Genomic DNA, 16,995 nt, shown 5'->3' on the forward strand with positions numbered 1-16,995 from the left:
TCAGTATGAATAAAAGGAAACATTCTTTGTTTTTTGTTTTTTTTAAAGTGTTGCAAGTGAGAATCATTTGATATCTGCGGGTAATTCACTGTCTTGGAAGGTTAATAGGAAAGGGAATTCTAGACAGACACGATTTACTACTACTTTACATGGATATATATTTGTGATTTGATGATGCTTGTAGCTTGTGAATTTATTCTTGTAGAGCTGTACTGGTTGACATGGTATGTTTTTCAACTCCATGTCTTTTTACAAGTCAATGTGAATATTTGTTTACCTTGCAATTCACCTTTTCATTTCACTTCAAAATCATCTCTGTACATTACTTACTAAATTACTTTCTGTTAGGCCACAAAGATTTTAATTGTAAATTACAATGGGGTTAAAACCTTTTTAAAATCATTGAATCGCCCCATAGAATATAGCATTATCAGGTCTTTGCTTTGTGCATAAGTCAAGTTAAATAGAATGTGAGTGGCTTTAGGTATGAAAGGAAGAGGACCTGCAGAGCCTGTCCTGTCTGCTGCCTTCTCTGTCATAGCCAAAGGGCTGGGATTGTGGAAGGCAAAAAGGAAGGGAAAGCACAGAATAGCAACAACTGGACACATTTCCCCTGAGAAATCTATATGCTAAGGGTATCAGTAAACACAATGTGGCTGAAGTCACTGCTGGGAGGTAGAGAACATGTGTTGGCAACAGCAAAATGGTGCAAAATGCTGTCCTTCTAAAAAGAGGAGGAGAAAACCAAACCAGGACAGCTAGAAATGTAGCTAGGAGTGTCTCCTGAAAAAAATGACCTGGGATTCTTGCAATATCAGAGAGACTTTCTTGCTTATATAGCAGTTTTAATAGGCTTACTTAGTGTGCCAGTGTATTCCCTCGCTGGACAGTGTATTAATGTAAATATGTCCATTCTTTCTATAAACAAGTGTTGACATGCATTGATTTAATATTATTCTTCTTGCTGAGCTCTGCAGATAGACTAGTAAAATGTAAATGACACAGCTGTGTTGCAGATATATCTTTGACAACTCAGAAGATGACTTTGCATATACAGAAAAGCAAGGGAATAAGAAAGGGCTTTCTCAGCTCTTGAATCGTGTGCATCCCCTTCAATGTTCATTGTTATGGTAGTTTTAATTTCAAATCATGTGACTGCGAGGCTGTTGGGGTTGGTGTGTTTAATTAGTTCCTGCATTTTCGTTGTTTGTCTGTAGTAGTCATTAACAAGGGAAATTCATCACCTTTCCTAAGTTCACCACTCAGCTGAATAAAATAAGGGGTAATTAAGCATGGTGGGTCTCTTACTGCGTTCCAGTTCTATGGTAAAGAGAAAACGAACCCAGTTCTTTGCTACTATTTTGGGGGCAGCTACTTGTAAAGCAGCTGCATAATTCAGCCTCAAAACAACTTTACAGGGCTAAAGTCATAGAAGCAGAAGCTCTGGGGGTTAATGCCTGGAGGACTGGGTGTAGTCTCACAGAATAGATTACAATGGTTAGGGGATTACTGCAAGAAGTCCAGTGGAGTTGGAGAATTGCATGGGAAGCTTGCATAACAAGTTCTTCAACTGTACATGGTGCTAGTTGCTATTATTTAAATGTCTTGATAGTACTTCCCACAGTAATCAGAACTCTCTTGAGAAACATGTAAGTTTACCTGGAAGAAAACAAAATAAGAGAGCCTCTAAGGGAGAGGAAATTTCCTGAAGTAAGATCAAATTCAGAGCTTGCCGTAAAAAGAAAATACAAAGTATTGTTATGAAGAAACCTATGCCAAATAGGTCTTATGCATATGCCATATTGAACATAGTCAAGATGACTGGTGAACACTTCAGAATAAGTTATTTGTTTCTGTATTTTCTGCAGAAGGTTTGCTTGCTGCCTTAGAGAAGAAAATTCTGTTATAAATCTGGTTGTCTCTCCTTAGAAAATGGCTTCTTGTCCTAATCAATCATAGTGCCTTGTACAGGCTAGTGATGGGTCTCTTATCTACCCCTGCAACTAAAGCAGCTGGGGCCACCACCTGTTAACTCACTTCCAGCACCATTTAATTAGCCTGAATGGCTGTTACCTCCAGGTTTATCTGGCAGGGAAAGAAATGGGAGCAGATGCAGAACAGGAGAGAGCTACAAGGGACAGCCCAAGAAGTGCAAGGAAGAGCTAGAAGAAGTCAAGGTGTGGGGGGAAGTGGAGAGAGGACAATAGGCAGGTTTGTGAGCATCGAAGTCTTACGGTGCATGTTTACATGCTCTCTGCTAAATACCAAGTTTTGAGAATGTAAGCGTTCAGTCAGAAATGTCACTATGTAATTATATTTGTATGGTTTCCTGCGTGACTGATCCCACATAAGGCTTCAGCTTTAGAATTTGAAACCAAGTGATGCAGATTTAAAAAATAAACAAACCAACAAACCCAACAATCATAGTTATGCTACTCCATAAAATGTATTTGCTGGATCTGTGTGAAGTTGCTAACACCTATGTTTGCTACCTACTTCCAATATAAATAAATAAATAAGATGCAAAGAGGTTGTTTACTGGCAGCATAAAGATGCAAAGAGGTTGTTTACTGCTTTTGCATAACCAGGAGTCCTCATTTACTTTTACTGAGTTAAAGGCTGTTATTGAATGCATCATGAAAATGAAGTGAAGGAAAGGTGTTTAAATAGAATCCACTACTGAGGTTTTGCCAGGATTTCAGTCATATGTACTGTTCTTTGAAGACAACAACAAAAAAGATACTCAAACCATTAAATAAAAGCTGTATTCTTTCTTTTTTGAGAAAAATCTGTTTCTAAGGGTTTTTTTACACCACAAAGTATTCTGTGCTCATCAGAAAATTGTCTCTTGTGCGTAATGAATAACATTTCTGTACCTGTGCATAAGTGTACATTTTATTTTTAGAACCACATATTGGGTCGCTAGAACATACTTGTACAGCCTATTAATAAAAAGCATCCTTATGAATTTATTTGTAATTTACTTGTGCCAGATCCTCAGATTAAAGCCATTATGTGAGAACAAATTCCTGCCTTTTCTCCTTAGCTTAAACCTTTCTTAACTTTTAAGATGAGGCAGCTGAGCAGTGTAAACTTTTAATGAAGAACTTCTTAATTACTTGTGGAGACTCTTAGCTTATGAAAATGGTCATAATTCCCTAAAGTTATCCAAGTTAAACAAGTTAGCTGGCTGAATGTGAATGTCTCTAGAAACTTGCTTTATTAAGTCTTATGGAAAATAATAGAATATTTCCTTTCAGCTAATATGAAACATCAGTAAGGATATTCTCCAGATTAATCATATGCTACATAGGCTTCTGATATAGACCTGTGTTTACCAAGCTGTGGTAGTCTAAGGGTGGCCTAATTATTCCCAATTCTGCACATAGCTTGAAGTTTTTCCTTTTTGTTCCAGATCTGAAGAATAGGTCTACATTCTTGAAAGCTTGTCTGTATTTTTCAAAATAAACATATAATTTTAGATAGTACTTCCCTCTACAAAAGTTAGTTTTATTACTATTACTATTTAGATGTATTAATTTAATGGTAGCTCTCCCTTAGGTTCTATCCTTACTTACCTATACTCTGATAGTGTAAAATGTTTTGTCATTATGAATAAACAAATTAAGAAATAGAATTAAATCAAATATCCCTTAAGACATATTATAGTGTATTTCTAATGTAACTGCAATGAAAACCTAGAATAAATTAAAGTACTGAAAAAAACAGGCTACTAATTTAGTTCCTCATCTTAGGTTGTGGTTTGATGCTGTCACAGATGGGTTTTTTTCTGATGTCTCTTCCTGAATTCCTCTAGATCACTAGAAAGAAATCAATGGGAATTGATCCAATTTGTAGAACACAATTCTAGTATTGATAGTAGTTTATATTCATTTGCTTCACCCTAATCTTTTATTAATGTTCATTTGCAAAATGCTGTTCATGCTGTTTCCTCCCAATTTTGTACTCCCAAGCTGATGATGATAATGAAATTTAGAGAAACGTAACAAGAAATAATGAAGTTATATATTTTGGAATTAAATATGGCAACAGTTACTATTTTTGTAGTCAGACATTTTTCAGTAGATGGCTTTAATTTCCGATAAACAAGGACCAGCGCAGAAACTCAGATACATGAGATTCCTACAGTAGTAAGAAGTTGCATTGGTTTAGGTCTTTTCAATTTTTCTTTATGTCCTCCAGGAGGATGGGCCAGGGCCAGGGCATCAATACTGAATCATTTGGGGACTTTTAAGGATGCATCATCAATAAAACGTGTCATACAGACATATCTCCCTGGTACAAAAGAAGCAATAACTGATGGCATCACTTTCTGGTGGAAAAAAAAAATCACTGGTGACTTCTCTATGAATAGCAGAGCCATGGTTAAAAGCATGTTTAATATGATTTTTGAGGTTAGGATTCCACAAAGCACTTGAATGTAAGTAGCTGTGAAAATAAATGTGTCTGGTTTGAGGGGTTGTAGGAGCTGAGAGAATGAATAACAGTAGTAAATATTTAGTATTTGGATTTTCTGATTATTTTGAAGAGTTAAAGATATGTAAATTAAAACATGAATGGTGTTTAGTAGCTCCAGCTCCAGTCCAATAAAATGGAGCAAATTACAGATTTCAGTGGAAATTTCATTGAAAAAGGTTCCCCACATCCACATAAATCTTTGGTGCTATCTGACTGCCATTGGACCACCTAAACTTGTTCTGAACTTCTATGATTAAGCCAAATCCTCTTGCTGCTTTGAAGGTGTCATCTGTGCTTGGGCTGCACTGACTAAACCTGAAACCATTCCACCAAAAGCTGGTAAACTTAGCACTCTTCTATCAAGCCAAAATAGATGTTTGTTGGGGGTTTTTTAATGCCTTAAAGGTACTTGCCCAACTTAATGAATGGTGGCTCTGGAAATGGCTATGGAAAGAGGGAATGAGATATTTTTCATCATGATGAGGGTCTTCACCCTCTCAAATGAGGCCTCTCTCAAATGCTCCTGTGAAAGAAGAGTGTAGTAGCAACTGATAAGGGGTGGCTTGCTCCTTTTTTTCTCTTTGCTAGTCAAGGCTTCACTTTTCATCTTCCTCTTCCAAAATAAACCCATTTGGCACTATAAAGAAAAAAGCGGGGAGGACTCCTTTTACTCCTTTTACCCCTTTTACCTTCCTGCTGAAGTTTTGTATACTTACAGGTAAAAGTAATTTTCTGTTGCAGTAAATGTTGGGTTTTGTTTTGGGTTGTTTTTTGGGATTTTGTTTGTTTGTTTGTTTTCCCTTAATGAATCAACCAATTACTGCTAAGACATTTTTTAAAGTATAAGTTTTATTTCCCTGAAAATAGGCTTTTCTGAGCAGCTAGGATATCAGAGACCTTGGTTTAAATTTGTCCTGTCTGATACAGAAATTCAACCAAGACATTCAACCTTACTGGAGAGTTGTTTTGAGGGACATGTCTCTTTGTCAGTTCTGTGAAACCTGTTATAGAGTGATTATGGCATTTCTCTGAGGGATGAGGCACCAAGTTCAGCCTCCACTTTGACTCAGACTGAGCTGTAAATTTTTCATATATCAGGTGAATTGTTCCAGGTTATATAATTCATTCCCTTCACTTTTTTTGGCATGGCAACTAAATCAAAACGTGTAATGATGTAAAATCGTTCCTTATGTTAAGCAAAGCCAAGTGGAAAATTGCCTGATCCTACAGCACAGTAGTCATAAGAAATACATCACATCATAACATTCAGGCCCTTTACCATCCATTCAACAGAGTGCCTTCACAGCAGTTTCATGGTGAAATGTTAAGTTTTAACAGGGACTCCCAAGCAAAGGTAAAGCTGGATCTTGTGACAGAGCTGAAATTAAGTTCAGCCCAGTGCAGGGGGCCACAACGTGAAATGTAGGACTTAGGCACAGACTTATCGTTCAGTGAAATGGGTGGAATTCACCCACAGCAAGAACTGAACTTCAGCAATCATCATTAGTGAAAGTAATTTCCAGCCAGAGACCATAATTTAACGTTAGTTGAATATCATGTTCGATATCAGGTGGAAAAGTAGCATTTCTCAAAGAATGGGAGAGTGAATAATGTCTCTTTGGTTTTGGATTGTAAATAACAAGTGCATTGTCACTAGCAGAGAGCAGGTAACTATCAGTAGTGTTAAAAAGAGACTAATCCCCTCATTTCCGTCAGTGGAGGAATTGAAGCCAAGATTTTCATGCCTAAATGGCTGCAAGTAGTTGTAGCCTAGTTTTTAAAGCTGCTGCTCTCATGTCCTGTTGGCTGTATTGAATGCACAGCATTTCTGAAATGGAGACTGCTCCTATTTAAACTCCTAAGTGAGCCTTGCTAAAGGGCATTAGCATCAGTTGTTTTGCGAGGTGTTACATTGGAGGGTGGCCCATTGCTGAGAATGCCATGTCTGAGGGAGTATCTTGGTGAAAAAGATCATTTCCTTATGCAATTATATTTTGCACGACGCCAGACGTTACACTGACACGTAGAACACTCCAGTAGCTTTCAGTGCATCTTCCTTCTTCTTCATCATTTTGAGTAGTGTGTGGTTAAATCTCCTAGAAGGCAATCAATCTTTCAAAATGGTGATCAGCAGCTTCGTTGCTTGAAATCTCGGTCTGAGCTTTCTGTAATCGATTATAAACATTTGCCCTAAAAAAAGTAGGCACAGCCTCTGCCTCTTAATTTGACAAAAAGTCCCGTCCTTCTGTCCTTTACTGCTGTAATTTAAAACTCTGACCCAATCAACCCTTGAATGCAAATAAGTGAGCAATCTGGAGAAGCAGAATGTTGATCCAGTCACTCTACAGCCATTTTCAGAGCAGATTTTAAAGATGTACGTGACATTGGCTGTTAGTGAGCCAGCAAAGATGAATGGACCAATAAATGAACATATTTCACTTTTTTCATCTGCCAAGATGAAACACCATCTTGGCGTTTGGTTCTTTTTTGTTGTTTGGTCTTTTATTTTCTTAATTTGCACAACAGTATTTTAAAAGGCATGCTATCAATTCTTTAATTGACTTTTTTAAAGAAATATTTTTTCCAATAAGTCCCCTTAAATGGATTGGTCTTGAGGATTTTTGTTTTCTTTTTTTGTTCTTTTGTAATTCATTAAAAAGATTTCAATTTGTAAGGATGCTGTCTCTTTTAAAGTTTGTTTAAAAAACAAATGGAGAATATGAATGTGTGGCATCACATTTTACAAATTAGATTGACTGAGCTAGTAAAATTAAGCATCCAGGAAAAAAATCCACTTACGTTTTTTTCTAGTTTAATTTCATACAGAGTTGCTTTAGGTGTTTTGTGAAACTTCAGAATGATTTTTAGCAGCATGTGCATTTTATTGAAAAGGCACAGTTACTTTCAGTCATTATAGAAGTCCAGAATATGTCTGTGTGTGAGAGCGCAAAACATATTTTTCCTATTCAGGGTCTTTACAATAATTAATAAATTATCTGACACCTGCCAACAGGAAAAAGAAATAAGCAGCCTATTGTTGTGGTAGCGATATTCTTGCAGAGCGATTTGCTTCTTGCAGGTTTTTTTAAACAAAATATAATTTTTTTTTTTAGGTGCTATCTGTTGGACAGTGCACTCTCAAAAGTAAATTAAAAATAGAATTTAATAAACATTAGGCTGTACAGACGAGAGTAAAAAGATCTAGTGATATTGACAACAAATTCCTTTGGGTTGTGCTGTTTTGTTTTCAGAGCTACTGGGATTTTTATTTTATTTTTTGCTTTGAATTATTTAGTTCATTATTATGAGTTATCTTCACGGTGCTTTGTGGTGTTTTGATCAGCAATTTATCTTGGGGTCTTAAAACACGTGTTCATGTATGTGTTTAGCTGACCAGCTGCCTTCCCCCCCCTTTTTTTTTAATGTGACATTAAAATTGAGTGTTTCCTTGCAAGCATCTTTCAACTCAGAAAATGCATCTTACTCCTTATGCTACTGAACTGTTGCCTTTTCATAGAGGGGCTCTACCCCTTTCCCTGCCCCATCTTCCAGAAGAGGTAGAGCAGCCCCCCCCCGTGCTTGCCAAGACACAGTTGTCCGTCCCCCCCCCTCCCCACAAAGAGGTGAAGTCCCCCGAGTCTGTAATTGCCAGGAGATGAAGCGATGATGGGGAGTGATCACAGTCAATAGCTTTGATTAACAATAAGGTGGAAAATTAGCAATGCTAGCATTCAGCTCCCCTGCCTTCCCGTCCCCATATGCTCACCACAGCCTGCGCTGGCTGGTTGGCAGGGTGGCCACCGCGCCTGGCGGGCTGCAGAGTGAGACTTGGGGTGAGCAGAGAAGGACAGCGGGCAGTGTTTTGGGGACCCCGGGGCAATGCTCCCGGCCGCCTTTCGCTGGGCACCACTACGAAGGCAGGGGAAGGACGACGTGTGCCGTGTGCTGGCACTGTGGCTCTTGCTGTCATGTGTGGATTTAATTGTGTCTGGACGTGTTGTGATCGAAATGGCAACTACTGTTACTCCTGTGACCCCATCAGCAGCTCTGGTGTTGTTTCCGACAGACTCCGACGACCTAGAGAGGGGGAACGACAGCGGGACACCACTCCCCACCTCTGATAATGGCGACAATTCGCTGGGCTACACAGGTAGAGTGCATCTTTCCAAAATATTTCTGACTGCCTACTTCTGACACTTTCCACCTACATCTGCCATTACCACCTGTACACGGTTTTTTAATCATCTTTGCTAGCTGGCTATCTTTCACCATCACCCTAGAAGTTCAACATTGTTAGTACTGTTGGGAAAGATTATTGTGCCTTTTAACTAACCAAGATGACTGTCTTTTTGTGTGTGTTAGTACATTTCAATTATTTGAATGTTTAAAGTCATTTTCTATTGTTGAAACAATGCACCCATTATTTTTCTTCAAATTGTGTATATTAGCGCATGAGGCAATATATCATCTCAGAGAAATTTTTCCAGAGACCAAAGGCAGGGATTTTTCCATATGTTTATTTGGGGGGGGGGGGGGTTGTCCTTTGTTTCTGTTATAAACACAAGTAAAATATATTGCAGCAGGGAAAAAAAATCCAAGTGAAACTAAAATGTGATTGGAGAAGAATCTGTTTTGTTGACTTCTGTTTTGCATAAACTAGGGAAACGTGTCTCTAGGCCAAATAAGAAAAAGCCACAGATAAGCAGCACCATACAGTATGTTGCAGCAGTGATCTCTGAGGGACCCAATTCTGTAACTCCTCTGCACACTGAAATGATACCCAGCTCCAGGAGTCATGCTGCTGACCACAGCCCGGGCTCAGCCACACAGTCCCTCAGTCTAGGGTTTTCATGAACTACTGGTGGTCCAGTACAGTGGCAGACTCTAGATCTAAATAACTTTTAGGTTGTGAAGGTAAGTATTAATTCTTCTGGTGGTAGCAACTTTTGGAAAAGGAAGGAGGGAGAATGAGTCGGACATTTAACTGGAAGATGTTCTTTAAATACTCTGTTGGTGGGTTACTAGTGCTACTACTGCTCACACTGTGTAAAATTGCATGTAGTCAAGTTATTAACAAATATCTTGAATATTTGTTATATTTTGTTATATTTTTGTGAATATAACAAATTCACAAAAGTGTGTGAATCAGATGTTGATAACTAAGACAGTCTTACAGGATACATGATGAGGATAGGCAGGTATAATTTCTTGTCCATTCATAAAACTTCAGGTCTGTTATACACCACTTACAATGATTACAGCTTTCATCGCCTACCCCTCGCAATCATCCCTGCATGTGGTTTAAAACCTCGACACATAATTTTATTCCAGTTTAAAATACTTTTTTTCTAAAAAAGGTAAAAAAGCAAAGCAATACAAATTTCTCCTCAGTCAAGAAGATAGCTGCCTTCTTAGAAAAACATAGCATGAACCCTGCTGCACATGGATTATTTAGACTTTTCTACCTTCTGAATATTCCTATTAATTTTTTTTCTAAATTTCGCCCCGCTGCTCTCCAAGTTTGGCATATCTGCACTCCCTGATGCATATGGGGTCATCAGGTTGACAAAACAAAAATTAATATAGCTTAAGGAATGCTTTTTTTAACTTACTGTAAGTTAGATTTTTGCTTTCAGAAAATGGGGCTGGGAATGGTGATCCCTGGCTCTTGTGTTTAAACAGACACTAATTTAGTTGGGACCACGGGTCAGACTCTATTATTAATAACGTTGCTTAGTTTTACCTAGAGAGGTTCCCCTCCAGCCCCCTCGCCCCTCCCTGGCCTGGGGCTGCTGCGTGACAGGCAGATTCACAGAATCACAGAATCGTATAGGTTGAAAAAGACCTTTAGGATCATCAAGTCCAACCGTAAACCTAACATGACCAAGTCCACCACTACACCATGTCCCTAAGCAATTCCCACATCCGACAGCCTCACATCTGCCCACAGAGGCAGGAGAGGGGGCCCTGCATGTGCCCTCCACAAGCCCCCTTAGCCACAAGAGTAGTGGGGGTAAGAATTCAGGGGGAGACACCATCACCTCTTCCCACTGGCGTGTTTTGGAGAGGGGCTGGAGGCTTGGCGTGGGTCCCCCCATGACCAGCGTGCCGGGTGGGCGATGGCAGGCAGAGGGTGCAAGGGCTGCAGGCGGTGCTGCTCCGCAATGGAGACTTTGTCCTCCCCCTGCAGGGCAGTATTTAAGGCATATAAGGCAGTGTTTAAGACAGTAGCTCCCTGCTAAGCATGACAACATGGGACAACTTCCTGAGCAGAGCACAGACCTTTCTGCATCTGTCCACCCATGAGGATCCTTCACCCCTATCAAGGTGCGCACGTGCATCTGGGCGCCGCGTCCAAGGACAGACCTCTGCGGGGTACTGCAGCTGTTTAACCTGCCTCTCGGAGACTAATGGGGTCATCTGGGAGGACTGACAAAATCAAACCCTGCTTTAGTAGCTCCCCAGAGGCTCTGGATCTTAACTCTAGGCTGTATTTTAATAGGCGTTTTCCAAGAAAACACAAAAGTCAGGATCAAGTTAGAAGCAAACACAAGCTGAACAAAAAGGAAAACCAAGAGGATGGCTGGTTTTGTTTAATTGGAGTTTCTGTGCCTCTATTTGAATGAGCACTGAATGAAGGAAAGACCAAGTTTTTCATGTTTAAAGATGTAATGATCCAGTACTTTTTTCTCCACTGTGTGATAGTAATCAGTAGCACTATGTGTGTATGCCTTGGTTTATATGGAAAAGCCCTGAGGTATTTATTAAAATTAGTCCAACAGGTTTCTATAGTAATCAGTAAGGATTTTTAAAAATAACATTAACTGTAATACAATCTTATAGGTAAAGTTACATTTTTTTTCTAATTTATGGGCAGATTTATGTGGGCCTAATATGGAGTTTCTGGATTTTACAGAAGTATTCTTAGATCTTTTTTTTGTTCTCTCTTACCTATAGAGTTCCATTCTCCAAAAGAAAAACCATTCCAGAAGCTTGTTTGTACTGAAAATTCTCCGACTCATTCCTAAAATCACTCAGATAAAGTCCAGGATGTCTGGACCCATGGACAAAAAAAGCACCAGTTTATTTTTTAATCATTTATTTATCTTCAGGTGGTGTCTGAATGGACAAAAAACAAACAAGCTAATAACTGCTGTCATACAGTAGGATCATAAATTTTTACTCATACCAAGAGCAGTGATACATCTGTAGGGCACATCTTCCTTCCAGTTCCATACAAGTTTATCTGCAAGGTAAATAAGCAAAGCAATTGCTAGTATGGGAAGGTTCAGGGTTAAAGATTATAAATTTTTCCTACATATTTTTCTTTCTGTATATGTTTTTCAGGATGAATATATGCAGCTGTTTCACACTGTTCTTAAGTGGAGGTACATGACCCCTAGAGAGTGTCTCAGTGTGTTCTCCTAAAGTCCACTTTAAATCAGGAGATGTTTGGCCATGCCATTAGGTTCTGTTGTCTCCACTGTGGATGTGAGCACTCCCCTTGAGAAGTAACTTTGTACCAAACAGGAAACACATCCCTTTCAGGGGGGAGAGAGGAGTTGCTAACCCAAGCTATTTCAGATAAAGATTGAAGTTGTTGATAAATTTCAAGATCATTATTATGGGAAAATGATGAACTTGTATTTGACTTTTCATGATTCTTAGTATGCTACAGGACCAAACTCTAGATTTTTTATCTCCCTGATCAATATAGTAATGTGGTATCCAATAGGTTGTGGCACTTTTTATAGATCATTAGGTTTTTATCATCAAAATAATTATTATTAGTTATTAACTGCAGACCCAAATGGAGAGGCTGTATACACATCTATATTAAAGACAATCACTTTTGGGAAGTATTTATAATGTAAATAAATAAAGGCTGAATAAATAACAAATCAAGAAAGGAAGTTCAGTCACTGAGGATTGTTCCGAATGCATGACACTGATGTTGGACTGAAGGAGCTTATAGGAAGGTTTTCTGTTGCATAGTTGATATGAAAGAAATGCTAAGAATAAAAAACATCTAAAAGCTGATGTGACCACATAGGTAGCAGATTAAAGATGCTAGACATACCTGGATTGATTAGGCAAAGGATTTAGGGTTAAAAAACCCGAAAACTTTTAACCGTAACTGTCAGTTTAAAGAAATGAGCCAGGAAGATTACTTTGCCTACATCTTCACAAAAGACCAATTCTACTCTGTCAAGGCCAGATTGGAAAATAATTGCATAGTTAAGATGTGTAATAGTAAAAATCTAAATTACTATTTTAACTATGTGCATAAAGAACAGGCCAGATCACAGTGACATTCAATAGGATAAAAGCATGTGATTTAGATACTTTGTGTTGTATTTAATTTGCCCTAAGGAAGACATGCAAAGTAGTTTTCTGAAATGCTCTATAACTATGCCTGTTTCTCTTTCTACAGGCTTTAAGGGAACTTTAGGTGAATAGCAGTGATGTAGATACCTAAAAATGATTGCAAGTAATCCCACCTCTCCATCAGTTTGGATCTAGGTTCTGAAAGGAGAACCAGGTGATAGGAGTGTGCACCAGCAATATAATGAAATCTTTTCTGATCACCAAAGGAAGGCAGGGGAATGGAAGATGCACATAGGAATTCAGTTCTTTGTCAAGTTGCAGAGATGTCAGACAAAGACTATTGTTTGGACAGTTATTTTAAAGTGGAAAGAAACCCTTAAGTTACTCATCTTTTTTTTTTTCATTAAAGTCCTGGAGATAAGTACAGGGACAAACGTAAAAGGAAGGGAAGCAAGGAAAAAGATCTAGGAGAGTTCCCACTGTGTATCAGAGGAGAAATATGGAAAATCATCCAAATAAGATACTGAAGGAACTCAGGAGGTGGAGAATTTGGAAAAAAGCTCATAGAAGGAAGGAGCTTAAAAACCATCAGGATTTCCAAGAGAAGAGCTTGTGGTTAGTGGTCAAATGGAGCAGATGATGTGCTGAATTATGTCCCCTAGTGCCCGAGGAGCTTTGAGAGCCACAACCCTGCAGCAGGGAGCAGGGAGTGAGGAAACCTTAAGAAGAGCATAGGATAAAACTGTCTTGACTAAAACTACTAAACATAGTTCTCTGTTTAATATTTACCTGTTAGAGCAGATTTTCAAGAGAAGAGTAAAGTAATTAATATTTCCACAGCAGATTTCCCATGTGGATTGCCAGCCTGATTAGTAAAGTAACAGTTCACTCTTAGCTCATGGGCTCCTTTTTTCCTCCCCAAAATAGTGCAAGGGCAGTAAGCGGCAAGTATGAGCCTCAGTTATTTTCCACATAATCAATGGCTGCAGAGTAATCTCTAAGATTGCATTGTGCTGTGCTATTGAAGTGTGCGCAAGCATTATATTCCAGGAAGTAGCACATTTCCTGTTAAATCAACTGTGACATAAATATCGGGGATCATTTAACAGATCACAGAGTATCGCTTGTGTTACAGAGACCAGAATGATGGCTTGTTAAATTAACACTATATAGTCAAACATTTGCAGACAAGGATCACCACTCCTCATTAAGTAGATTCATGGCTTTTTAAAGGAATCTTTCCAAATAAACTTTTTTATTCATAGTTTTCTCAAAAGACTCTTCCAGTATGCAAAGAAATCCTGTGTTTCCCACTTGTGACCCAAAGTTAGCCTTCAGTTTTTCCCCCCTGATTTTAATCATGAAATCATTGTGGTGGTGTTCTCTTGTATGACAAGGGATCCCATCCCTTTTTCTCGCATTACCTTTCTTTTTTACTAGTATGTTGTTATGTGATCAGGAGAATTGTTCATAGTGGATCACCGCTTGTCCCGTGTCAGATAAGACAGATTACCCTTGGTGAGCATTTCAAGAAATGAAGGGGAAATCTCTCTTCATTGCATGGCCATTTCCAAGACATTTCTTCTTCTATTCCAGTAAATTTACATAGGTTATCCTATGTATTATAGAGTGCTTGTTTTGAAAAGTGGTAGTTATAAAACACATTCAAGAAAACACTTCTAAGACTTCTTTGGCATCGAAGGTGGAAATTTACAGTAATACTTATCCTGTGAGAAAGGAAGTATTTTTCAGCCATTTCTTTTCTAACAGATTAGTGGAGGTAGTAAATGCACATACAGATTTTGTGGCTGAGAGTAAGAAGTGAGAGGAGAAAAAGCTATGATATGCAACAGGATGACAAATAAGAATGTTGTAAAGAAATAGTTGCTATTTGATTTGACATTCCTTCTAAATCATCATCTTTAGTTCAAGGATTAGTTGGAAAGAATGAGTGATATTGGGAAAAAACACATGAAACAAAAGCAGAGTTTGGCTAATGGGACGCAAAAAGTGGTGAACGAAGATGTAGGTTGTAGAGTTTGGGTATTTTCTGTTGGGAGGAGGCTGTAATTTCAGATGTGAAGCAGGTAGGTAGCAATGTCTGAACAAAACAAAGATCTTGTTTCTGTACAAGTATTCCCAGGAAGCTGTCGGCATGTCTCATATTGCACTGAGTTCATCATGTAACAACCTGAAGAGAAAAACAAACACTTGTGCACACTGCAGAACCAACAGACATCTGACAGAGCTGAATGAATTGCTAGAGTAGATAGCAGCAACATTAATTTAATTGCAGTCACAGAGTCCTTATTACTAGCGGTAATACACAGTAGACTTCTGCTTGACTTTTACATCTCAGGATATGTGCAAAGCTAGCAGTTAAGACCTTTTTCACAGTCCTTCTCTTTTTTAAAACTTGCCAACTGAGCAAGTGTGCTGTTGAGTCACTGGGAGAATGAACACATAGCCCCATGATACCAATTTTACAAAGTTACTTCTTAGAGTACATCTGCACTCTAAATCCAGGAACAGGTGGATACTGTTATGCTTATTTAAAAAAAAAGAAAGAAAGAAAGAAAAAAAAAAAAAATCCCCTGCTCTTGTCTATCAGCAATCTCGCTGTTCGCCATGTCAATCTAAACTGCTAGAAAGGTCCTTCCAGTTTTGTGCTTCTCTTTGCAAGCATTCTTCTGACACAGATACTGAGGATTTTTTTTAATACGTATTATAATATAGATGTAAACATAACACCAATCGATAGACTTGCCTGTCAACAATAACAACGTTTGGGCAATAATAGTTTAATGAAAACATATAGTAGCAATAGTGGAGCACAGATACTCCCACTTACATAAATCTTGCACTGCCATTTTTTATGAAAAGTTTATAGAAAATCTCCTCCTCCAGTTATTGTGTTATACTTCAAGGCAGAACTTTGATTAAAACAGGAAGCAATGGCAACGTCCCATGTTTCTCAACCAGTTAGTGGGTTTTGTGGTAGCCATCAGACCAATTTAAAATGACACCCCCACCCCCCCAAAAAAAAGATAGTGAAACATTGTGTGAAGAATTTGTCTAATAATGACTTTAGTAGCAGTATATGCCCCTATATAGCTGAGATACTAGGGATTGGTCTAAACAACCGTATCTCAGGAAGATTAATTTGAGCTAGAGAAGGTGCAGGAAAGGGCAATTACAATAATCACGGAGTAGAAAGCTTATTTTGACAGAGGCCTTCATGAAAGGGGGATGTGATTGGCATTTGTTGCCAGCCTTATGTTCCTAGAGAACACAGAGAAAAAAAAGTTACCTACAGAGCACATTGACTATACAACTTGAAGAAATCTAGTTATGGGTAAATAGCCTATCTTCAAACAGTGCTCAAAATACGTGCTCTTATAATGGGTGATTCTGAGCTTTTACTCATACGTTACTACTTGACAAAAGAATAAGCAGGTATCAAATGGGCCCTAGTCAATTTAGGATAGAAATTTAGGGTGATTTACAGCAGCAGATTCTAGAGCATTTTTCAGACAGGAGTTTGACATCTCCTTTCCAAAGATTTAAATTTGTGATAGGCTATGATAGGCTATGCATGCTAGATTTGATTCCTCAGGATGAGCATTTTAATCTTGAGTTCGTGTGTTCCTAATTAATCATGAGACAAGTAAAATCAAAACAAAAGGCGTTCTCAGCGTATTATACTTTCTCTTTTCCATTTGGACTGTCACAGACAGGAACCCCTGGAGCTGATGAGAGGCTTTCTGCTGAGGGCCTCCTAACAAGAGTAAAGACAGAGCAAATTACCCTCAGACACTGCTGTCAGTTCAGTGAATTAAGTATGCAAAGCAATTTGTGAAGGTGTTCAGAAGTGCAAATTTCTGCCAGTAGGTCAAAAGAATATGAATTATCACAGGATGAGAAAGGTAAGAAGAGATTGCTCCCCAACCTCATCAGGGTGTGTTATACAAGTTAGTCTTTTGTTTTAGCCCGGCAATTTGTTTTATTTAAAGAAGTAGGAAGTTAGTAATGCACATGGTGTCATTAAATGCATAGCAGTGAAATGCACTGTATATATGACAACATTCATTTATTGTGTCTAAAATAATGCACTTTCTTGAGTATTATAGGAAAAGAAAAATGTTGAAAGGTAATTTCTTTTAATTCAGATATTAGCATTGATGGTCA

The 16,995-nt window shown here is 38.4% G+C and overlaps 1 protein-coding gene across 1 annotated transcript in view; it reads left to right on the plus strand.

Moving 5' to 3' along the window:
• ROBO1 (roundabout guidance receptor 1) overlaps positions 1 to 16,995 on the plus strand; it is a 743,951-nt gene that overhangs the window by 351,095 nt on the left and 375,861 nt on the right. The window contains exon 3 of the mRNA XM_072886039.1: positions 8,546 to 8,629. Within this exon, the coding sequence (XP_072742140.1) occupies positions 8,546 to 8,629 (84 nt within the window). The remainder of the gene's footprint in view (positions 1 to 8,545; positions 8,630 to 16,995) is intronic.

The sequence above is a fragment of the Ciconia boyciana genome, chromosome 1 (assembly GCF_034638445.1).
Source record: "Ciconia boyciana chromosome 1, ASM3463844v1, whole genome shotgun sequence".
In the NCBI taxonomy this organism is placed as follows: Eukaryota; Metazoa; Chordata; class Aves; order Ciconiiformes; family Ciconiidae; genus Ciconia; species Ciconia boyciana.